Consider the following 26,531-nt stretch of genomic DNA (forward strand, 5'->3'; position numbering starts at 1 on the left):
GGCAAGAAGGGAAGACATTAAATGTGTTGCTTCTTTTTAAAACACTCATCTTTTCTTTTAATCTTTTTTTTCTGTTTGGATGTCAGTGGTTTTATCAGGCATGATGAGCATGATGAGTAGAGCTCTGGCTGACTAGAGTGAGTATTTGGCTATATGCATATATCGACAATAATTTCCAAAGTCACACTGACTAATCAGGGCCAGTAATTGCTCCAATGAGTGAGAAAAGGGTTTGGCCAGGCCATCGCCCAAAGGACATAGTTGGTCTACAATACTGGCTGCGCCTAACCTCTGCCCTCAGCTCCTAATCATCAATTAGCATGCAGCCTTTTCTCCATATTGACATAAGGCAAAGGGTATTCACTCAGAGTGCCTATTAAACAGGGTGAAAACAAACAAAATCCCAAGTTAAATCTCTGCTCCACAGGACATCTTCTAAATGCAAATGTACACAAGTCTTTTGATGCAAGCCAGTGTGCTGTTGAGGGCAGTTGTGGAGGGAGTTGCCTTGGATTTGTAGCTCTCCCTTGTCACAACAATATCTTTTTACCACAGAGCTGCTGACATGATTCATGAGCCAGAGGACTTGATGTGGTGTCGGTGTGCAGGCCAGATGAAATCCCCTCAGTCCACTAATATAGGTTTCTGTGTTGGGGTGTGCTTTACAAGTTACTGTAGCTAAGGAGCCATTTCACACTGCTGAGCTAGAAATAGGTCTTACTGTAGCTAAATCAACCCAGTCCACCCCTCCTCAACCCTTGTCACTGGAGACAGCATTACACAGTACACACATAATTCTACACACACGTTCAATAAACACATACACACATTCCTTTTCGGCCTCTCTCTTTCCTTTTCTCTCTCTCCCTTTTCCTTCCTTTCCTTCATAAGCACCTTTACTGGCCCTCCCTTTTATCCAAGTACCTCTCTTTCCCTTGCTCCTTCTCCGTCTCCTTCATTAAAATGGACTTCCTAAAGCCTCCATTCGTCTTGCTGACAGCTCCACTATCGATCGGGCTGGAGAAAGGGATGCAGTTCCAGAGCTTTAAATGGCTCTTTGGCCAGCCTGGATGAGGGCTGGGCTGGACCCAGGCCAGAGGGGAGGAGGAGCAGGGAGTGCCAGGTCTAGCCGGGAGGTCTGCCCCGAGTTTGGACTCTGATGCATTTTTGGTCACCAGTGAATAACACTTAGATTGCCCCGATGGCAGGGATCAGAATTTTAATGAAAATGACTCACCAACTCTGTAATAAGGATTGCATTGATGGGATCAGATAATGAATTAATCACTCCGGTTGAAAGCCAACACATTAGCCAGCCTCTCTCTGGACCGATCGCAAGCTTTCCAGAAAGTAAGAACTATAATGGGACCACTCAAAAATACTGGGAAGAAATGGAGTTTGGAGTGTTTCAGTTACACAGACATGCAATTCATTTCAATCAGAGCCATCTGAACTAACGTTCTGCTGGCTGACGCCTTCAATCGGGCTCCATCCCTTATCGCCAGCCATTATCTAGAGAGGATGAGTTGGCACATTCCGTCTTCATCCCTCTTGCCGTGTGACAACAAATCCCTCTGCCAAGATTAATGATCGGACGTTTGATTTTCCTAATGATTACAATCTCCATGGCGCACTCAGTGTCCTGTGGTGCAGTGGAAACCCTAAGGAGCCTGCTGGATCCCCTCCTCCCTCTGATCAGCACTATCTATATGTCTGTTGGTTGTCATCTATAATCATATAGTGCACCACAACAGCGTATCAGAAAGCGAAGGAGTCTCCTGTGACCGTGTCACTGTTTATTTGTTATCTAATCTATCCCCCTGTATTGCCATTGATTGGAGCAGCAAGGGAGAAAAAAAGATAGACAAGGTGTAATATTCAAGACAAATTACTCAAATTCCCAATTGTGAGCAGTTCAATCTACACAAGGCACTGCAGTGTTTAGATTAAGGATTTGTTAGAGTGGCATAAGCAGCAGCAGCTTGTGATGCTTGCGTATTGATGCTTCAAGTAGGAGTCCATGGCATTCAGCTTTGTAGACCCAATTTAAAAATACAAGCCCCTGATAGCAAAGAGTCCTTTAAAACTGCATTGTGTCTACTCATTCTAAATGCCACTCTCCCACAAAATGTGGTGACATGGCCTAAGATTCTGCTAAATGGAGAAAGGATAAGACAAACATGGGTAGAGAGGAGAAAAAAATAATTGAGAGAGGGGAAAAAGAAGGTGTGGGCAAGGGATAAGGTGGAAGAGAAGAAAAGAAAGGAAGGTGAGGTGATGTGGAAGGGCAGAGGAGAGGAGAAATGGAGCATGGGGCACTAAGGAAAGAGAGAGAGAGGGAGAGAGGGAGAGGGAGAGAGAGAGAGAGAGAGAGAGAGAGGAGGCGGCAGAGAAGCAGAGCAGTAGTCGATATAACGGCAGTCATTCATCTCTCTGACAGCCTTCCAAATGCTCCACTGGGGAAGACACAAAGCTGCGTCACCTTCGAATGCAGCAAATGCACAGCGCACACACAGGTTTGCATAAATGCGCCTACACACACAGAGGGAATACATGTTTATGATCCTTGATTTTGCCGTGCGTGCACACGCAGGGCTCCATGTTCTGGGTCAATGGTATTTTACGGGACATGGTAAGCCAGTACATACACCATTACACTGCAACCTGTACAAGCACAAATCATAGCCACAGGCGTCAGTCACACATTCACACATGCGCGCACAAGCTTTCTCTCACTCACACACACACACACACACACACACACACACACACACACACACACACACAAGCACATCTGCTGATTTGTTAAAACGATGTGTATGTGCTGCAACAATCAAATCAAGAGCAATAAATCTCAAGGGCAGTTCAAACCCACCATAAGGTGGGAAACTGTCTCAGATTTTACACACATACAAAACATTTTTACAATCCTTACATTCTTCTGAGAAATGTGCTTCACATTTCTGTGCAAACACACTGAGACACTCCAAGACAAACATGCACATGTACAGGACATGATGCATTCACATGACATTGGAATAGGAGGAACACAGATGTGCGCTTCCATTTATACACGCACACGCACGCGCACGCACGCGCACGCACGCACGCACGCACACACACACACACACACACAGAGACACACACACACACACACACACACACACACACACACACACACAGAGACACACACACACACACACACACACAAATCCTTGTTTCCCAGTTCTGGTTATGGCCCATTGGCTGATGCCTGCCGTCCATCTCTCATGATTCATGGCTAAGCGAGCTGCTGTAGAGCAGTTCTAAACCACTGGGCCGGGGAGAGCCTGTGTGTCATTAAGGCACAGCGGGCTGGACATGCTGTTAGAGCTGCTGCTCCACGGACAGCTCTGTGCCTCAGTCGAGCAGTGCAGGTGAGGAGGCAAGTACTTCTGTATGTGGTAGTACTGCTCATTGTGCTTTATACTAGAAAAGTAATATCGGCTGCTGCTCGCACTCACAGGCTACCTTGCCCTGTGAAGGGAGCACAGTGAGCAAGACAAGTGCTGCCTTTCATTTAGTCAGACACTGCTCTCCTACTGCCCCCACCCTGCATTTCAGCTAAATTAGCCCCTCTAATCATCCCCAAATCCTCCTTCTTAATCAGCAAAGCAGTGGGGGCTAAAGAAAAGAGACAAGGGTGCCAAGTCCCACCCTCTGCCATCCTCTATTAGCATGAGTCCCATGAAAGGTGGTGGAGGCACACGTCCATACCCTAATGACTCCTTAATGATCCCCTCCTCTGCTAGAGTGCTGACAAACACTGACAAACCCTGACCCTGACAAGAGGAACACCCACGCTTAGCCCTCTTCCTCACCCCTTATTTGGAGGCTCATCTCTCAGTCTTCAGCCTCATTATACCAGCTTGGGTCCAGCAGGATCCATACAGCCCCAAACTAGCAGCAAGATAAACACCCATGATGAAATAGTCCATGTCACTTTCAGAGTTAAGGGGCAAAGTTTGAGTAAATTCCTTTCGGCAGATGGAGCGAGAGGGAGAGAGAGCATAGATAAACAAAGCAAAAGTTTTTAAAAAAAGAGATTGGCGGTGAGAGACAGAGTAGAACTGCCGAGCCTGTGGAAAAAAACATTGTTTGCATCCTTTTTTACTTTTTCCTGATCGTGATTTCCACTTCAACTTGGGGTTGGGGGAGTCAGCGGCGGAGACTCTTTTTAACATCACACGAGACATAATTACAGAGTGCACCGCTGCCAGCCCGCCTCAGTTTCTCCTAAATACTCACACCCCAAATTAGGGGTTACCTCCTTCTACTTAAACCTACTATTTAAGATGAAAACGTCACAGACAAACAGAGGGGACAGGAGAGGGAGTAAAGAGGAAAGACCTAGTGTAACAGCTTTCTTTCAAAATGATAGAGAAGGCCTTTGTTAAAGACAGTTACTGGCAGGCCTTGGATAAAGCCAGGTGTGGAAACTGGGACGAAAAAACAAAAGTTGGAAAAGACACACACACAGCTAAAAAGACTAGAGAGTGTGTTTATGTTCTAGCTGCAGTATATATGACAGCTGAAAATCTGCTAAGGATATTTCCAAAAGGCAACGAGCTAAAGAAAAACACTAACTTCACGCTAGCCTATGACCTCACTGGTTTGGACTGCGGCTCCCAGTCCCAGTCGCGGATGACAGAGCACTCACTCTTTGAGCCTTTTCCCAGCTCTGCCTTCGTTCCTGTTTTGTTTTCTTTTTTTTTCAGTTTTTTGTCTTTATAGATGAGTTTCCTGGTCAGCTTCATGACGATTTATTGGTGTCACAGAGTCCGCTGCTCAGCCACAGGCAAGGGGCCAACACTAACCCTGCCTTTTTTTTTTTGTGCTGCACTGTGCTGTAAAGAGCCACAGCGGAGATTATTAGAAGATGAAAAGAGATCCCATACATGGCTCCTTCACTGATATAACAGGAGCAAGGTACTGTGCTGCCTCTTGAGTTATAGAGAACACTCATCTCTGCTTTTTGTCTCTCTCTGCTCCTTCATCACACACAGGCCACTGTTCACCCTGCAGTAGAGACCAGTAGCTTAACTGTTGCAGTATCCCAGAGCTTTGATTTACACTACTACATAGTATTAGTTGTGATATTAGTATTGGTATTACTGTAGCAGACATAGACGTTAAGGTACCTAGGGACACAAACACTGTATTATATTGCCACCTTTAAGGGGATCAGGTTATAATTCCAGTCTATTACAACTGCACCACATTTTCTGTGTCTTGGACATAATTTCTACCGGTTATGATAACATTGTACTGTAATTGCTATGACAACGCTCCAGGGAGGTTCAGCATGGCAAGAAACATGAGCGTTCAAATGATCCTAAAATGTGCGAAATGAATCTTCATTGCAACTCTAAAGACGATATAGGTCATAGTTGAACCTGGAAGTCGGTGTGTAAGATGTGATGGAGGCTTATAACAGACAGTTTGGGAAATTTGACCATTTAACTAACACAGATGTCAACAATTAACATGATGAGTATAAGCTTATTGGAATGGATAGGAGTGATGGCCAGAAAAATACAAAAATAATAAACTGGATTTTCTTTGAAAGGTGGCAATATTATCTAATGTGAGGAAAAAAGACTAGGGCTGACTAGGATTGGTTAAACACACACACACACACACACACACACACACACACACACACACACACACGTATCAAGTTCATAGAGTTCATTAAATGTTTCTGTTATCATCTTCCAAGCTTTTCACCCACACAATCAAAACCTGAAGCTCAACAGAATCTAAACCCACACCCCACATCATATCAAAGCCACATGGTCCACCAGGTCCTTTTATTGAATCAAACATTTCACCATGTATATGATTTCACTCAAGTCTCGGGGAAATTCTCAGAAACTGCAGTGCAGACTAATCAAAGATGTTTCAAATCACATATGGCACAGATTCCTATATCACTGGAATGAATGCCACTTCCTCCGTTTAAGTCTCTTCTCTGTCTTCTCCGCACTCCCAGACTGTGGGCAGCACACTGGAAATCACAGTGAGAAACAACATCCTGTCCCCAGTCTCTAGGAAGTGACCTCAGTTTCAGAAAGGCCAGATAAAAAGTCCACATCAGAAACAAAAACACCAGGACGGCCGTAATGAGCTATCCGCCAGGCTCCAGTGTGTTCTGAGGGAGACCAGGTGGTGTGACACACATATGACTCTGATTAGGGGGCCTTCAGAGGAACAAGGGGAGGAAGGGGGGTAGTAGGGTGGGCCGTGCAGGGCCAATAGGGACGTTTTGCATATGATGCAACTATTAGTGGTTCTTAATGACTTCCACTGGCCACTGGGACACTCTGGTACTTTGTCCTTTGTGTGTAAACATGAAGAGGGGGGGGGCAGCGTGGGTATTGTTTTCCTCTAGGAAGCAACATGTGAGTAACACGGGCCTCCGTGGCTGGAAATGTGACGTACTATGGAATACAGCAGCTTGATACTGATATACTGATACTACTCTGCGAGGTCTTTAAATGTCATTAAGTGCAGAAACACTCATAAAAGCACTGGATATGGTAGCAGGGATACAGTGAATACACTTGCACGCATACTCGCAAGTTAGACCATTCAATCAGACATTTGGTCGGCCAATTACTGCTAAAGCCAACAATGTGCAGAGCAGTCGAACCCTCAGAGCAGACACTAAGGACCTTGTCTGTGTCCTCTTATGTCTCTCACCCCATCTCTCTCTCTAACCTCATTACATGACAGAGGTTTTTGGCACTGGTGTTTGTAGACTCATAATAATAGTTTTGCTCTCCACATATCCTCAAATTGTGGGAGGGAGAGATGTCAAGGGGGACCTCTGGCCCCATTCTTCAGCTGTTAGTTTCATCCTGGTGCATTGTGCTGTGTTTGACTGGACTGTTTAAATGTCTCCTGATATCAGGCAACACAAACAAGCAGGCCCGTCGGCCTGGTGGGGAGGATAAGGAATGAAGGGGAAACGGAGGCCATTCTTCTCCTTGTGTGACGGAAATTGTGTTTGGAACAAGCACCTGTCACCCCCCAACAATGACCACAGAGGTCGGGCAGAGAGAGAGACAGAGAGGTAGGAGACAGACTGAGGGAGAGAAAGAGGGCACGAAACAGTAAAGAACCTCATTTCTCTCCCTCTCCTTCATGCTCTTCTCTCCCTCCCACCCTTTTTTTTCCTTTTCTCTGCCCCATATTCAAACAACTTAATCTGTGTAAATTACATTCCACAACAGGCGTATGTTCCAAAGCCCCAGACTTAGTGCTACATGAACCAGATAAACATCTGCATTATATCTGCATAAATGGTTTGCATTGATAATAAGGTGAACCAGCTGCTGAGGCTATCCTATTGGCCTTTCCTTCAACTGCCTCACTCTCTCTCCTCCCCCATCACCTTCATCTGTTCCCTGCACCAACTTGACACCCACTTTTTTAAATAGACAAAGAGCAGCAGCATCTCTGTGTCCTTCACACTCCTCCTTCAGATACCCTCTAAACAGCCAGAACTAAAGAATGCTGGGCACAGCACAATCCCACCCCTACAACATGATAAGACACTCAGAAAAAAAAAAAAAAAAAAAAAAAAAAAGAACTTTGTAACCTCAATTCATTGTCCTCTGCAATGAAAGTTAGCACCATCCATTTTAAAACTGCTGTAACTGCTTTCAAGCCCACCCTGTGTGAGCCTCTTACCTCTCTGTCCTTTAGCTTCATGGCCAGAACCAGCTGGTTGCGATGGTTGGTCAGCGCTTCACGATAGTTTCCCTTGGAGAAGAATGCCGAGCCCAGATTCCCATGAGCACGGCATTCCCCTGTTTGGTCACCTGGAGAGGAAAAAAACCAAAACGAGTATTTACAGTACAGCCTACATGATTACAAAGCAACTGGTGTTTACTTCACATCATCCCACCGTCACTGTTGAACGGTGATGTGATGAACCACATCTATGCCACCGACATGCCACTGCTCCCTTAAAAGGGAAAGTGGCCGTTATATGTTCTCCACAGTAGAGCGGCTTCCCTGACAGCTGGTAGTGTTGATCTCAATGCTCCAGAGGGTGAGAGGGGAAAGCCTTATTATTTCTGCCTGACAGAGAGGCCCCACAGACAGGGCCAAAGCAAAGCACAACTCTCTGTGCTCTACCTGAGAACCATAGCTCCTTATCTCCAGCTGCTCTGCCCAGTCATGTGTCAAACTGTGTGGGGGTGAAGAGTGGAGCCAGTCAGTGCTACTCTCTGTTTTCATTTTCTATCTTACCTTCCTAAGTTTCTCTTTCCTTTACTGCCTTTCTCTCAAACCCTCTCTCATCTTCCCAGTTATTTCCCAGTTAAACAAAATGTTATTTATTTTCCTGACTAACATTTAGAAATTACACTGGTATTCTGCTTTAATTGAGATACACAAGAGGAAGGCTAAGAGTCTACAGCCATGCTAGCAGCTCTGTGGAGTTGTACATAGCAGTGCTTTGAGTTAAATGGTAGAGTTAGTATGCAGATTTGCCTGATGAAGGTTTAGGACCGAAACATTGCATGCATTTGTTTGTTGCAAGTCAGGCAGTGTGCGGGATCTTTTTGATTGCCACTTTGGATCCACTCCCCCTGCTCCTACACACCTGCCTCACAAAACAGATGTGCCAAGTTTTCTCCTGCTTTGAGTTAGTATGCTAACATGCTCACGACGATAAATATTGCTAAGGTGATGATGTTTAGCTGATCTAGTGTTTACCATGTTCATGGGAATGTCATTGCTTTAGTCATGAACCAAAGTATTGAGTTTATCGCCAATCATTTTGATAATTTATTAGTTGTTTCATTTATCAAGAAAAATGAGTGAGGGTTTGCTACTTGTCTCTGTTTTATATCATTTAAAGTCAAATATCTTTTGATGTTAGACTGTTGGGTGGAATCAGCTACTTCATAATGTCACCTTAGGCTCTGGGACATAATGTGACTAAATGATTAATCAAAAAAGTAATCAAAAAAATGATAAAGATGATAATGATAATAATAATGATTACTCCCTCTACCCCGGTTCAGGCCTCTTACCTAAGGTCTTCGCCACCTCTAAGTCTTGCTGCATGTAGCCGGTGCTCTTCTCGGTGTTGCCCAGAGACCAGTGGGCGCTGCTGAGGGCCGAGAAGACGGAGCCGCGGAGCTTGAGGCTGCACGTGCCGATCTTCAAAGCGGCTTCCAGCACCACAACAGAGGCCGTGTGGTGGCCTGCTGTCAGCAGCTCCTGGCCAATCACAGACACCACCACAAAGGGACTTTTGTCCAGCTTCATCTTTTGCAGCTGCTGATAGGTGGGCTCGAGAGACTCTGTGCAGGGAGGACATGAGTAAGACGGAGATTAAAAACAGACTCCAAAATATGCCACAACATAACCTTGTGCTGACATGGTAACTGACAACAATATCTGACGTTAATTGCGGTAACTGTGTTACGTGTTTACCAACGCTGACAAATGTGACTGCTGTCTGAATTCAGATTCTACTTTCCTCCAGTAATGGGTGTGTTTTGTCTGCCCAGATAAGCATAGCCTGTAGCTTGGCTGAGTGACGGCTTTCACTGACAATAACTCAACATATAAGCCATTTTTCTGTTCCATCCACTTAGACCGGGGTAATCTCAGGCAATTTCCGACAGCGCTGCATAAAAATGGCACAAGTTTAGACCACTGTGGGCAACTGTCTTTACAAACCACGCAGCGAAATTATATTTCTGCCTTTCTCTTCGTGTCAGTTGATATGGCTGTTCGAGAGAATAGAGCGGGCTGGGTGGGTTTTGAGATACAGTTTAAAGGAGTGACAGGGAAACTAATGCAGCTAATGCACAACAGTAGCAGCGGCGGAGGAATGCAGAGTAAAGGAGACACACAAGGTGACCTTTGAAGAGGCTGAAAATGCACACAATGACATAAATCAATGGCGGTGCCGCGCGGGATTCAGGATCCACAGCCCCTTCAGATTACAAAGCCCTCTGGCAGACACCAGCATCGAACAACAGGATGGGGGGGGGGGGCACGCCCATATGTGTGTGTGTCTTTTGATGCATTTATGTATCAGTATATATTTGCATTCATGTATAGGAGTGCATCTCATGGCCCTGTATTTGCAAATATTTTAAGCAGAGCTGCTACTAATTAGGCCAAAGTGCTTTACAGAAGACTACACGGTGTTAATGTGCCTGCACCAACTGGATGTGTGTGGCTGCGTGTGTATTCTACATTTTCTCATAAGGCCCAAGCTTTCATAAACTGTTACTTTAATTTGTGTAGACAAACATTTAGGCGCAACAAGCACACAGTCACAATATCTGAACAAACTCAATAGTTCTTCGAAAACACACAGAGATGCTAATTCACCTAGACGCACGCACACACAATATGAGATGCTTCCCCACACAAGCGCTCAAAAGCATAACTGATGATGCTCTTTCAAGAGCATCGCTTGTGTTCCAGCACTTGGCAGAATGTCGTGCTTACAGAGACAGTGCGTGCATATAATATCCATTCATAGCTTGTAATTGCCTTCAGAGTGACACCGAGCGCTGAGTCATAAATCAAACACTGAGAGAATGCTTTTTTAAAAAGGTGCCATGGCTGCCGCATTCATAAACAGGTAGTTATGACAACATCTGAGTGTGTTGCTTCACACACACCGCACATACACAGGCACACAACACACACAAAGTCAAATGCTTTAGCTAGTGTTTACCAAGCTTTGTATCAAGATATGAAGCAAGAATTGCAACCTCACCCTCATTGACATGCACACAGCTAACGGAGCATCACTCGACCTCTACAGTATCTTTCTCCCCATTTGTCTGACAAGAGTCCTGCGCTCTCCTTTCCTGTATTTGAGGACGTATCATCAGTGGGACTGGTAAAGCCGTGGAATACTGCAAAATTTGAATTATTCTTTGAATTTTATTCTTAGCATTTATGTTAATTACTAATAGTAGGGCTGCACAATATGCAAAAAAAAAAAACATGTTGCGTTTTTGCATTTCATTTTCACTGAAAAACATTTAAAAATGATGATTATGTAATTTTTGTTACCAAACAAAAATGTATGTTCCCTTATGTCTGGAGAATATGATTTGTTGCATCTCTGATGCACCAATGCTGCTAACGCTGCACAACAAAGGTGTGACACATTTTATCAAAAATTTTGTCAAAAAAAATGGCAGCTCCTGCGATTTTTGCAGCTCCTGCGATTTGGATATTGCACTTGGCCATATTGCGATTTCGATTATATTTCAATTAATTGTGCAGCCATACAACACCAGTGAATAATATTACAGAGCATTACCATCCTGTCCTATTATAATTATAAATTTCTGGAACCAGCATGGCTTTGGTTATGCATGATATCTGTCACTATGACAAGATAAACGCAGGATCTTCTTGAAAAGATCCGGCTGGTGATATTATATATTTTTGTTGTTTCTTTGGGTTTGTTGGCAATAAAATGTAGAAAGTATATATAATCTTATCCTGTAAGTAATAATGTGACATGAAATTGATCTCTGTAGAACAATTCCCCCCTTGCTTACTTTACATAACAATTACATAGCAGCTCCTCTGGTGTGTATAATGTTTAAGAATCAAAGGCACTTTGCTCAAAGGCACCTCAGTAGGACAGATGCTAATGAACACAGGGTCCAGATCCTCCAGTTAAAGGACAATCTTTTGAACTGCAAATGATTCAGCTGGGGTCAATAACTGCCACACTGTGAAACCGTCTCCTCTATGGTTCATCTGAAGGGGATCTTCAAGTGAAATACCCTTTTTAGTTGGCATACGCGGGAAAACAATCCAATAATTAACAGCCAATGGACCCTTTGCACACTCTCTGGCCCCAAGCAGCTGAATGAAAGACAGAACTGGAGCAGGATGAATAGCAAGAATATTACCCATGTGAATGCATACATACTAAAACACAGCTTCCAATATATAAAACTGCGAGAGGCTGATTTCCCACAGCTCGTTCAATGACACAGATGGAGAATGCTGATAGTGGAGGAAAAACTGCTGCCAGGATGATCGGAAGTGGCAGACGGAGAGACAGAGATACAGTAAGGAGAGGGAGGTGAGACTGCACCAGTTTCCACTTGTGTGAGAGCCCTCTGTTGTGGGAATTACAGTATGAGCCACAGGAGAGCACAACAGCTGTTTAAATCTGCAATAATGAGAGGAAAGCTTGATCTGTGCAAGGAGGAGCGGTACTGTGTGTGTGTGTCAGAGACAAAGGGCTGAATTGTATATGACACAGTAAGATTTGGGGAATTATTCATCTAATATTAAATTTACCGTGGAAACAAAGCAAGCTTTGATGAACTCACAACACACTGAGTCCTTGAAGACATATGTCTTGATATTGTTCTCTCAGGTTCATTATTTGACTTCCTCTATCTTAATTTATTTATTTGCCTATTTCGGTATGAATGTCATCAGCTGGATCTCTTTGCTCGGCGGCACAAAATAAACACAAAGGTGCTTTGGGAGGACTGAAAACATCAGAGTGTGTCGAGATGTTTGTGGTAAGATAAATGACTGAGATAAGTGAACACTGCAATCACAGCTAGATACAATCAGCTCTTTCTTGGCAACACGGCAACAACATTGAGTTTATACACAGAAGGGAATAATGCAGTGTTTACCGAACGGGTATAAGAGATTTAAGTGTAATTACAAAAGGATTACAGCTTTTTAGTATCATTACAATGTCCTTACAAACACAAAACAAGCAGGTGGAAAGCCCTTTTGGTACAATGATATGACGTATATATGGGCTTTTCATGACTCCACAAGCCATATTTTTGGTTCAAACAGAAGACAATTGTTCAATCAGACTGGCGGGACAGGTAATCAACAAGCTGAATCCTGGGATGAGCGTGCCATGTGACCGATAAACACGGATGGCAGGACTGTGACGCTCTTCCAACGCTCGCCTACCTTTCACTTATCAGGGGACTTTGGCTGAGTAACACTGATTATCCTCCCTGTTTGCTGGCGTAACATTGATTATCGTCCCCCTGTGCCAGGAGCCCCTCTGAGAGGATCATTGCTCTTAATCCTTTGACCTAGCTACCTCTCCTCAACACACCTTGGATTAGGTCCTCTGATGGTTGCCTGGCACTGTGGGAAATAGGGTAAACAATTAAGAGATTAAATGGCTTGGGCTAAATGTTGGTTTTCCCCTACTGAGAGGACCCATTCTAGTCCATGATGCACGGGTCTGGGCTCACACCCAAACCCTTTTCTTGTTTTGGTTCCAGTGACAGGCTTATATACTGAGAGTCGCTCAGATGGTCCCTTCATTCTTTATTCTCTTCGCGATATTTTATCTTTTTTATTTATTCTGCATTTGTACAAGAATATTCAGAGGAGCGCTGTATGAAATCAATCAAAGACAAGCAGATTCCTCACACAACAAAGCCCCTCAGAGCAACAGATCTCATTGTACAATTCAGTAAAATTTGGATTATAAAACAAGGCCGCAGTGATTAAAAGGCGCAGTTTTCACCACAGTTTGGAAAACAGGTGATGACAAAGCAAGACAGCAGGATGACTCAGTGTATGCTGGCAGTCGGTGCCTTCCAGATCTGAGGCATATTAAATCCTCTGCAGTGGTCATCCCGAGTCAAATTGTTGCCAGGTTTGTGTTGAGGCTCATTAGGCTGGCCCACACGGATTACTCATGGACAATCAGGTCACTGCACTTGGCTGATACAACAGATAATAATGCATAACAGAAAAAAAAAAAAACACATTTTAGTAACAATCTTGGCTTGAATGCGCTACTTATAAATCCACTCAGCTTTAGGAAAAAGGCTTACACAGGGGCAGACACAGACAATGGCATTAGTGTTGGATGCTCATTAAGATAAGGGGCTATCTGTGTGTGTGATCAGCCTGAATGACAATAAGATATGCTGAAGCTGCAGGCATCAGGCCTCAGAGTCCGGAGGTAAGTACTTGACACCAACAGTCAGTCACAAAGACAGAGAGATGGAGAGATGGAGAGATGGCCTGCCTGCCGAATGGGAAAAAAACTGACAGGTAAAGTCACTCTAACACGCTTATTGACTGACAGAGAGTGAGGATTATCTATGGGACAGGCCTTTAGGTGGCCGTGAAGCAGAGAGACAGTGTCACCCGTACATGCGAACGCGCTTGTCAACGCTCAAATACGAAACGTACTCAGCTACCAAATTTCTTACCTCGTAGTGGTGATTTCATGGCGGCTTCTACCATGCCCACCAGTAGCTGTAGGCTCTTGGGGTCTTGGGCCAGCCCGGAGGCGAAGGCGGCCAGTGCGTCGGCATGGCGACCAAGGTACTGAAGGGCAACACCCTGTCGGAAGTATGCCTGTAGAGAGAGGTAACAGAGAGAGTGATCAGGGCTCCACTCTAGTGCCACAGCATGAGTCTTTATACAAACACATTACCAGACACACTCATTTCACGCCATTTGCATTTTTTCCACATGAGTAGTTTTCGGAACATGGCACTTCTCTCCTTTGTATTCCCATAATAGAGTGATCACTGGGTTTTTTGTACTTGTTAATTGGATTATAAGTTTTACATAAATGCACATGTTACACTCTGGCTGGCTGCCTTCTCAGGAGCAACTATTGTTTTTCTGTTCAATATTTTATTTCTTGTGTTTGCTGTGGGAGTGAACTGCACACATGTAGAGCCTTGGGATTTCTCTTTGGCTCTGCTAGGAAGAAAAGTGAAAAGAAAGAAAAAGGAGAATGAGAGAGAGCTACTTACTCAAGTCGGTCTGTAGCTCAATAAAAGAACACCCATAAATACTTCAGCTTGTGCGTTCCCTTTGTCAGGACGCAGTTGTAAAATAATAACACGACTGGCCACAGTCTGTTTTTGCCGTATTTTTACATCAGATGTGCTCTTGTGTCATGTTTTGGATACGTGAACGGCTCTTCAAGCAGGCAAAAATTAAACACATTTGTCATCCAGTCATTTATTCACAGAGCATAGAGAGTCACATTGTTGCAAGCATAATAATTCAGTACCACTGAGACATAAACTGCATGCTACTGCTGACATACTGTATCTTTCTGGGAGAGACTAAAATGTTTTGGAACATTCTTCAGTTTGAAAACTAAAACAGACGCTGTCTCTGGGATCCAAAGCTCCATCAATAAGTGTTTTTTTTTTTGTTTTTTTTCTTCAACATGTCTGTTTGGACACTCCAGAAAAAAAATAAGATGTTTTATCCAGGCGAGTTTGTGACTCAGTATGTTTGTGTCTAAGGCCTGATCAGACAATAATCCAAGTGAGTTGTTAAACCTGACTCTGGTCCAGTCTAAAAACAGCAGCAAAGAGACATGGAACGAGATCCAGCTCATTAGTCATACTCCAAACCACTAAATCCCCCCCAAGAGAAAGCAAACTGTCTCTCGGAATAGTCATATCTGGGCTCGTGTGTCAGAAACGCACAATTACAGCAACAAAGAATGAGGGATAAGCATTGTGTGAGGCAAAGACACAACAGACGCTGTCTAAAATTTATACTAACTGTAAGAGTTCTGACCTTTCCAACTCCGGTGTTTTTGTGTTTGTGCCTGTGTGTGTGTGTGTGTGTGTGTGTGTGTGTGTGTGTGTGTGTGTGTGTGTGTGGGAGAGGAAGCAGCAGCAGCAGTCCAGGCTGCCGTCTGGCCACCGCCTCACTGAGTAGTCACAGTCACTCCACTCACAGCTTCCAAAAGTGACACAAGGGCTAATTTGCTATTAGCATCTAAGAGGCCTTTTCATTAGTCTTCCCAAGCTTCTCTGTTAGCACCGTTAGGAAGTGAGAAAGGCAGGGAGGATTAGGGAAAATGAGACATGACATCGAATTTATAGAGAGCCAGTAATTAATTTTGCTTCCGTTTGAGCCCCCCCACCCCCACTCCCCCCCACTGACTAGCAATCTCTCCAGACCTGCTGCCCCCCTCTACATTTCTACTTCCCTTTCACTTGCATCACAACTCCACTGAAAATGACGAGGACAGAGATTAGATTCAAAGCATTAACCTTTGTTCTAACACTGTTATTATATGAGGGGAGCGCAGGCCTGGGTATCCGCTCAATATTAATTGCATCTACTGGCGGTGGAGTTTGGGCAGGACGCACTGGCAGGAGTGGAGAAGCCCACAAACGTTTCGCCCAGGGGAACAAAAGGCATTTAAAAGCATTTCTCCCTTTGATTAGATTTAGCCTACAATATGACCGCTCTCCCAGAGATCTTTCTTTCATAGTCTAAAGCGGCGTGCTGACTGACTGAGACGACCAGGGAAAAGGGACGAGAAAGAAGATGAATAAAATGAGGCTCCCTTCAAAAAAAACAAACAAAAAAAAAACAAAAAAACATTGGCATCTCCTTTAATCCTTTTATTTTACCCTATCCTGTCCTACATAAGGTTGAAAGACTAGACTGTGCGGAGAGTGCATTAAAATACTGCAAACACAAGCACGAGAATAAATGCATAAACGAGAGAGCCACGGCAAAAGTGACAGAATCAATGTGCCGTACAGCATTATAGGATTTTTTTTTCCTTCCATTAATCTCCTACTGCCTTCAAAACACATCATGTGGCTGCACAAAGACACACACACACAATATAACCTCAGCTTTTGCATAATCCAACAAGTCAATTCAACCAGCGCTGCTCATAAAACAGAGGGTTCACTTGAATTTACATTACAGTCACTGAATATTAATTCAGAGCAAAACTGACATTGATACTGATGAGAGGCTCAAGATAAACTGAGGCTGGCATATTTAAGTAAAAGTAAACATAGGGGAGACACCAAGGACCAAACTGAAGAAAAGACACCAATAGGCTAGCTATGCTATCTGCATGAAGCATTATGGGTGAAGGGAGACCAAGATTTTACCCCTACACAACATTTTTTTTTTTTTTCAAATTCACGCTTAACAGGATCTTTTCTAAAAACACAGCAGCATCTGCTTAGAGCTGCTGCTACAGTGATTAGCACAGCCTCTAGCTTAGCCACACGGAGAGGAGAACTGAGAGATAGAAAGAAGGAGAGGTACAGTACAGCGGTAAAGAGAGAGAGAGAAAGAGAGAGCATTACAGGGAAAGAGAGGGCTCCACAGATTAACTTCTCCCCGTCAACATACGGCAATACATACATACACAACTGACTGGTGCAAGTCAGTGCTTCATCTTTCAGCCAAAAACTGTCTCCCTGAACAGGATGCACATTAGAGAATAACTCCACCAAAGGCAAAGTTCTCACAGAGAACGGGCCCTCCTGATTTGTGACACATCTGTTAGGCATCTTGTACAACATGACATTCACAAACCAAGACTTCTAATACAGTAATTGTGTTTTGCCTGAAATTCTATCCGGGGTAAATTATTGAACCTTCCTGCATCTTTGCCTCCTCTATTTAATGCAGCAATATGCTGATACCACAGAAGAGTGGATCAAGTGCGAAGGTATGTCGTTCTTACCCGTGGGTAAATTCTGGGAGTGCTAATGCGCATGTGTGTGTGTGTGTGTGTGTGAGGATAAGAGAGAGGGAGCAAAAGAGAGAGGCTAGAAAAGACATAGGAATAAGAGAGAGGATAAAAGCTTTTCTTGTTTCTCGAGCATTTTAATATTTCATGAATGCTTGTTTGATGTAGTCTTAAATATTCATGTTTTTATGCTTAGGAGGAAGAGGGAAATGATGCAAAAAAAAAAAAAAGTTATTCACTCTGGTACACTGTGCTACACACTGGGGGGACTCAACATTCTCTGCGCACATACGCACAAACAAGCACATGCACACACCACAGTTGCACACGCTCACTTTCTCTCTAACAAGACACTTACAATGAAACATGGACAATTTTCTTCCAGTGACAGCTCTGTTGTTCACTCTAAGGCCCACAGTCAGAGCAGCTGAACGGAAAGTTGACAAGATTAAGATTGGGAGTTTGGCGCAAGACCAGCTGTTGGAGGCTCCTTTCCTATTAGCAGATTAATGCCCCGGCATATGTCCTTGCCCCCTCTTCAGTACACTGTAACCCCAGGGGTGTCCTCAGCCCCTGGGAGCATGTCTGTGTTTGCACTTGTCTATCCTTGTTCAAGATCGGGGCCTAACAGGCTTAAAGGAAGAATTCACTGAAAATGTACCTCAACAAGACGTGCTGTCACACCGAATGGAAGAGTGAGCGACGGGGGTATGATTTGGGATATGAAGATGGACTGTATGTCCACACTCAGCATTCTGCCTGATGTACCTCTTAGTACAAAGTTGAAATAGAGTGCATGCTGACAGAAACATACTGTCTCCAACAGATGTGAAAAATCTTATTTGGTCAACAGTTTGTTACACATTTTTGAAGAACCTACGTATGTATCCTACATCTAAGTGCTTTCCCCAGGTTGCACCATGAGATGTATGAAGTGCTTCCAACACAAAATGCTTACTAAAGACTGCAAAATCTATTTGTTTACCCTCTCCTGGATCTGTCATTTTCAGCAAGGAATCAAATTGCCAAAGTAATTTGTTAATGCTTTGTATCAAGGGCACTGCAGCTGGAAACCCGCCCGTGTAGTCAGGTTATTTACAGAGAGCTGAAACGGTTTCCTGCCACACATTCAGAGTTGTAAAATCTCCACCACAATTATGTCTCTCTAAACAAACAGCATAACTCCTCGCCCACGGCGCAGGCAGCCTGTCATTGAACTGACTGCTCCAGCTGTGCTCCAGTAGCCCAAAGCCTTGTGCGGCTTGCTGCGATCTGATCGGTGATCAGCAATAATAGAGATGCTCTCAAATGTGGAAATCAATAGAAGCAGCGCAAAGCTCTGTTTAGATCGTGCCACACCCTTCACTGCTATAGTGTTTAGGATACGCCTTCTGCAGATGGTTTTCTGATCACCCACGGGGCAGTTGGTGCCAGAACGACGACTCTGAAACAGAACCCCCCGCTGGCGACATAATGGAACCCAAATCAGACCATCAAACAGGGACAGCAGGCTGCAAATACACTGCACACACACACACAAATACAAGCTGAAGAAAAATACATCAATAACTCCTCAAGAAAACCACCCATCTGTCTCAAACAAACAATGTATTATTTGAAATCAGCTTTCCACATAGGCCCGGACGCTGGGATGAGATTAACACTAATGGTGTGACAGGAACAAAGGGATTGTTGCCTTTCATCCCTCTGTTTCTTGGCTCTTGAACTATAGGTGTTGTTGCCTGGTTTCCAGTGTGACCCAGAAATGTCATGTGTCGACCAGGCTTTAAGACATGTGCCTCCGCCATCCCTCGCACATCTCTGCCACTACACTTTCAAGGTGACATAGTCGATTCGCAGGGTACACAAAATGTCAACTGCTTAATTTAATATCCAGGGATAACTGTCGGCCATGACAAATTAGCTGGGAGAAAAGCTCAAAAAAAAAAAAAAGAAAAACTGAAATGGAATGATTGCTTCTTTGGGCCTTCTGCCCTTCAACTTGACAAGCTGAAAGCCACAGAACAGCACAATGGAGCCTGTACTTAATTAAATCTATTTCTGAAGCCAATTCTGTGAGATTCTATCCATCTTCCTGCAGGTACAGATCTCTTCCCCCAGGACTGAAGAGGTCTGAGGTCAGTCCTCACAGGGGTAGCAGTGGGGGAAATACAGCCATCGCCTTGGGCCAAACATAAACCTCTGCCCCCGGGGTCACGGGGATATAATCATGACACAGCTGCCTGTCTATTACCATCTCCCCAATCAAATAAGACCAAACCCTAAACCAGCAAATAACCCTGACCTACATCGATCAAGTGCGTGTTTATCTGTGTGTATGTGTTGTGTCAGTAAGAAAAAACAATGACAGCCTCATTTTACCTCACAGTGGGTGGAAGATTTCTGCATTAATCCGGCTAATCAATGAAAAATGTTGCTTTTTCAGGGTTTTGTTTTGTCCTACATGCTGACTTGGAGGGCTTTTGTAGAACAAGCCTGGTCAAGTCTACAGTGATTTTATGTTAACAACATAAGCCACATCAAAGGTGCATGTTAAGCACTTATGCAAGTCAAATTGAGGCAACTTACAATCTCCATGTAGGTAGATGCAGTAAAATATTTATGATCCATTGATGTATTCCTCCCTAAGGGCGTAGTAGACTCTGGTGATTGCTGTTCTATCCAAAGCTCCTTAATAAGCCCATTAGATTAGATGCCTTTAATGAGAGCAAATTAAACTGATCATTCTTTGCGGAGCCGGCAATTAAAGGGTAAATGTTTCATTATTCACTGAGTGGTGACAGTAAGACCCAGGTAAAAATCCAGGTTGCCTGGTAGAGGCTTCAGTGTGAGAGACATTGTAGTACACTCTCACGGCTGCGAGGAATCGATTAGCCGGCTCACATCAAACTGGCAGCCAGCGCAGGACTTCAGATTGGAAAAGGTCATAGTCAGGTATGTGGAATCAATGCTGAGCACTCTGTATTCACTGTGTCTCGCATTATCTGGCTGGGGGATGGTTTAACGTTTTCTAAAAACAATTACCAAAAGACAAAGAGAGGCTTCAATAAAGAAGGTCAGTGCTTGTGATTGGGGAAGTGTCGTGTGGTGCACATCTATTGTGACAGTCAGTGAAACAGAAGGGAAAAACTGATATTGCTCATTTATCACAAACAGATGAAACAGCACAATAGTGGCAAGCTGTGGGGTTGTGCAGTGACATGCTGTCACAATACACTGTTTGGCAGGCGGAATTCAATTTTCTTTCCGCTACGTGCATGTCCACCATAACTGACGCTTTTCACAAAGGAAATAGACCAATGGAAAGTGATAAACCAGCAGATAAAACGGCAACATGCCTGTAGCTCATTCCAATTTTGGGAAAACCATGTCACACTCTACCGCTATGATTTATAGCACGATTTGTCACATGGATGCAGCTAGCATACTTGCATTCTTATTAGCATCTTAAGAGTCTTGAGATGTGAGGCTGAGAGGGTCAGGGTGCTAAACAGATTTCCGTGCCCCTCTCAACTAGATCCTTGGCTCTGCTCTGGCTGAGCATTGCGCACGAACCCCACAGCCACAGGGGCTGACTCTCAATTAAAGTAGGCATTAATTACTTAAAGGAGCTTTAATCAATCAAGGCCAGATGGTGAACCTGAAAAAGAGAGCAAACTCTGTGCTGGAGAAGTGCTTTCTGTCCAGACCAGACTAGAGATGGCCATAAAAGGTTTTATTAGAAAATACCTACAAGGCTTACATTTTATAGAGTATACTTTTTGCAACCAAAGAGTTATCAAGCAAAAAGCTGCAATCCCCGTTGGATCTTTTACACGTTGATTGTTGTAACTACAATTCTAACCAATTATTAGAACACCTATTTAATTCAAAAGTGCAATAAATTAGCTCTTATTGGAACTAACACTCACTTACTTCATTTAAATTTCAGGTTCTGAATATTTAAAGTCAATGCCAATTGAATAAGCAACCCTGACCATATGTGTCCCAGGTGTGTGTAGCCTCTCTGTGATGACAGAAGAGGCTACTTGGCCCTGGTGTTGTACTCTCCTGGCCTGAGGCACCACATCCTCCATCTTCATTTGTACTCCCTTAATTGGCTTTGACAGTGAACTCAAGCATGGCTGAAAAATACCCTCCTCTTGGTAAACACTAGCTGAGAGACACATGTTCTCAACATGGTGAAACCAAGCATCTCCATTAACCATTACGTTGGGTAAGTCATGTCCGACTGACCCTCTCTCAGCACCTCTTCAAAGCAGCTTCACATCTCACACGGTGCTGCCGTCTCCAATGATGTATTGAGTTTCTAGTGGGAGGCAAAGGCTGTTGTAGTAGAAAAGAAGACTACGTCAAATTCTAGTAAATGGCTGGACGGCGCCGTAGGCTATTTGCATCCTGCCTAATGTATAGGGCTGCCCCCGTTGTTGCAGTCCGGCCAAAAATGCAACATCCTATTCACCTATTTAATCTGTGCAAAATGAAAGCTGTTCAAACTGGTACTTTCTGAGGTGTGAAGTGTCTTTTGGGCGCTGGTTATCTTTGCTTGCTGAGTTTGAAGATCCCAAAGAGAGTCTAAGTCTACCAAGTCATTACCCCATCACGCTGTCACACAGCAGGCACAGCTCCTTGTCAGTGTCAGCACTTGTGCTGGGTTCATTAGGTTGCCCTGGCCTTACTGGGAAGTTGCTTCATCAAATAAGAGTCAGCAGCACAGGCTGCCTGACAGTGTGGCTTCTCCAAAGCTGCCCTGCAATACTTCAAAAGACGCACAGTCAGCCTTTATGGAGAGCTCTAATGAAAAGCATGGCATGAGCCCCTCTGCTTTTGATTCTGTTAGTAAGGAGTCATACATGATTGAGTAAAGGCAAGCTGAATCACAGATAAGGCGCTGAGAGGCTGACAGGGCTGAAGAGAGAAGAGGACAGAGTGAGGAAAGACAATGGTGATGTAGCTCAAAGGGTTAGAAGTATACTTAAAACAAGGAGGTGGTGGAAAGACAGAGGAAGAAAGAGAGAGAGAGAGAGAGACAGAGAGAGATAAAGGTTAGCACATGAAGGAGACACAGAGATGCCTCTTGTTATTCACTCCTTGTGTGCTGTACATGTCTACTGCCATCCAGGCTATCAGAGCTCTTTATTGCGTATGACCTGTTTCTCCTTCGCATCTCCCAGTGCAGCAGCTGTATCAGTATACAGGGCTGCTGTGGCTGCAGCGCCACTGCTTTGCCATGCTTGTGCACGCGGAGATCTCCCCAGCGATTACCAGATAAATGCACTTTAATTCACAACACATGCGGCAGGGGTTTATATATAGACTCGCTAATTCCCCCTCGGCCACACTGCAATATGAACTCCATGCTGCACCAATTTAAGTGTGTGATGAGTCCCTCGTCGACAGGCTCCTCTACTTATCATATATATGACATGCTCCAGCACATTGCTGGGCCGAGGAAATTTCAGAAGCTGAAAAAAAAAACTAAGATTATGGGTGGACCAGTGTGGATTTTTCATTATTAATGAGGAGAGTAGTTTTCAGGGCAGCTTTCCTATTGAGAATTATCGGACAATCCCAGATGCAGTTGAGTTGAACAGTAGTACCATTTTCACGGGAGATATATCGCACCCACAGAGGAAAAAAACACGCATTGTACTGCGCATTTTTAAAAAGCACAATGCTGTTAACGCACAGTTTAGCAACAAGTACTCACTATTTTAGATTGACACCCTGACAGTCAACTCCCATAATAAGGCTAATTGGCAGAGTTCTACTGAAAGGGGGTGTCTGCCTCTGATAACACTGAGTGGTCCTGTAACACATCTGCACAGCCTCTGTGTTAGCTCATTAAACAGCAAGTTCCCTCAGCGTTCTTTGGCCATCACCATGCATCATTAATTGTGTCCGCCTGCTAATCACGTTAGCTGTATTTCCCTGGCTTTGATATCTATCTCTATGCACGCTGCGTGACTCGATGGCCTGTCCGGTAATAAGATGAGAGGAGAACAGGTTTCCGTACCACCTGTGGATGGTTCATATGTTAAAAAAAAAAAAAAAAAAAAAAAGGAAGAAAATAAAACCCTAAATATTGTCATCTGGCAACCAGTCTCAACATAAAAGTAATCCACCGCCAGGAAACACTCACGCATACAAACATGCACATATACACACAGCAACACAAATAAAGACAGAGAGCTATGAGTCATACTGTGGGTGCCAACAATCAATGGGGCTCACTGCACCCAGCTGGCTATAGTAGCGGAATGTATTAATTTTCTCATTTAGAAACAAATATATACTACAAATAGATTAATGGTGTTTGATCAGCTTGGTAGAGCGATGCCAATTAGTATGCGCGGATAGCAAGAGGCATGATGCTTGATTTTTGTATGTGCTGGTCTTAAAGCATATGGCAGCTGCTAAACACAATTTACAATGAGATGCCATGACTGCCCATCCCACAGCTATATTCAAAAGAAATACAGTTTCCAAAAGGAAAGGGTTGCATTACAGCGAAAAAAGATGGAGACACAGGGGAAGAAAAAATGAGGAGGAAGAGGACAATGGAGCCACGGGAGCTAAGAGAGCGGGAGCTACAAGCGTAGAAAATTGAAGCTATGGTTAGCTTAGGATCAGGGAAAGGTGAAAGTGGCCCTCATTTCATACTACACAGAATTTGGCAATTACTGGTGACAGCCGCTTGCACCAAGACGGGGAAAAGATTGATCCGGACAAGCAAGACTATGTTTGCTTTGTTAAAAGTAATTAATCACTGTGGCCACGGAGGAATGGCGCCCTGAGTGCTATGCGTCTATGCGTTCAGCCATATGTGAATATAAGCACATATCCGTGTCCCAGCATACATTTCTGCACACACGTCCAAAACAGCTGAAGTGAGAGAAAAGGATGGAGGAGAGTGGCAAGGAGAACTTTGGGGGGAAAAAGGGAAAAAAAAAAAAAACAGGCATATGGATGAAAGAGGGAGGGAAGCGAGGAACATGCGCACATGGCACCCATTTATTCACATGCATGCACTCAAGAGGACCAGTAAAGCAATCCATCATAAGAGTCCTATCCACACCCACTGAGCAGAGAACTACAGTAAAGGGGAACTGTGGATAAAGGAGGTGGGAATGGGGGAAAATAAGGTAAAATTCTCCTTCTTTCACCTTCACTTTGGTCTAAGTGAAATGAAGGAGTTACATCTACTGCAGCAGGCAACTTACACCTCCTTAATATGAGACATTTGCTCTATTTCACCATTCTCTCCATCTCTCGGAATCACTTATTTTCTCTCTGAAAAAAAAAAAATGAGCATTTTAGCAACGTCCTTAGAACTAATCTCGCATTCATCATATTTTAATTGCTCATACAAACAGTTTCTAATTGAAAGACAAATCTAAAACATGGTCTTGTTTTTATCACACTAGACACCCTACTCCTACTTGTGATTACAGTGATTATAGATCCTGTGTATCCTCACTGTTAATGCCTCCTGTATTCTCCTGTTACCTTTCTCTTGCTGGACAGTTATCAAGCTGTCAGACCAAATAGACCATAATTATGGTTTAATTGTGTAATAATTGTTGTTCTTGTTGCAAAAATAAAAGCTAAGAGAAAAAACTTGGACTGTGCATACTGTAAATCCTATTAGATCTCTCTCTCTCTCTCACACACACACACAGACACACACACACACACACACACACACACACACACACACACACACTGCCCCGAAGCTCTCAGTGCTGTGAACCACACTCCCTCCTCCCCACCCTCCACACTGCAGTGATAACAGCAGCAGGAGCCTAGAACCACAGAAACACAACCCTGATCAATAAGAGTACACACACACACACACACACACACACACACACACACACACACACACACACACACACACTCACAGGGGAGTCCAGTGATCCTGCAGTACCTGGGGGTCTTAGGGGAATGGGCGTCACTGGGCGATGGGAAAATTGGATGTGAAATCGTGTGGAGTAGAGAAAAAAAAGACAGAGGGGTAGGGTGTAAGAATACTATGGGTGTTCTCCAGTGTCATATTTCTATCCCTGAGCTAGTGAGTTAGAAGGGCAGCAGCTGCAGCAGAGAAATGGCCATGCGTTGAGAAAGCGCTCATTGAAGTGTTGGCTGTGCAGCCGCAGGCCTGGACACTAATAGAAACAGAAGCCGGGGACCTATCTATGTCAGTGCCTCAGCTGAGCAGAATACTAAATCCTCCTCTCGTGCTAATGATTACCCCGAGCAAGGTGCAGGTCTGCAACACCACTTTGCAAATGAACAACACCAAACCTGCAAATTTAAATTAGCATATTGTCCGGACCTGCCGGTCTACACTCACAGCTCCGTGGTGCAATACCTGGAGGACACAGTTTGGCTAATAAGAGGAACAATTCTCTGGCTGACGCTAAATACTGAGGGCTTTGTACCTCCCCACACTGCACCTCTCGCCTCCCTGTATTGATGCAACAGTTTGCCTGAGCACAGGCCAGTAGGGTTGGGGGGGGGGGGTTTAGGAATACATGTGGCATGATAAATGGTGAAGAGGCACTGACCCCCTTTATATAGCTAAGGTGTATGAATTACCTATCAGGCTACCCAGGGAGTGATGACCCCAGTCGATGTAGCCAACCCCACCACCATCATTTACTGAGCCACTAGCCCCTGTTTGAGACCCTGCCATAACACACACACACACACACACACACACACACACACACACACACACACACACACACACACACACCCTCTGGACCATTTAAGGAGGACTCACTCTCATAACTTATCATTAGATGGCACAGTGTGTGAGTGATGTTCTATTACTTAACTACAATACAGATATTGAAGCATATTGGATCACGCTTACTGAGTTAATTATAAAAGATGAGCAGAGGGTCCCATGCTATCACATCAGCTACATTTAATACGGTTTACCCGCAGTTTGTACGCT

At 44.1% G+C, this 26,531-nt stretch overlaps 1 protein-coding gene across 1 annotated transcript in view; it reads right to left on the reverse strand.

Annotated features, from left to right (window-relative positions):
- The window catches only part of ttc28 (tetratricopeptide repeat domain 28), a 166,687-nt gene that overhangs the window by 50,820 nt on the left and 89,336 nt on the right, over positions 1-26,531 (reverse strand). The window contains exons 3-5 of the mRNA XM_022754123.1: positions 14,271-14,418; positions 9,090-9,362; positions 7,738-7,868 (exon numbers count right to left, since the gene is read on the reverse strand). Coding sequence (XP_022609844.1) covers positions 7,738-7,868; positions 9,090-9,362; positions 14,271-14,418 — 552 coding nt within the window. The remainder of the gene's footprint in view (positions 1-7,737; positions 7,869-9,089; positions 9,363-14,270; positions 14,419-26,531) is intronic.

Source organism: Seriola dumerili, unplaced genomic scaffold (genome assembly GCF_002260705.1).
Source record: "Seriola dumerili isolate Sdu_G_001 unplaced genomic scaffold, Sdu_1.0 BDQW01000017.1, whole genome shotgun sequence".
NCBI classification, from domain to species: Eukaryota; Metazoa; Chordata; class Actinopteri; order Carangiformes; family Carangidae; genus Seriola; species Seriola dumerili.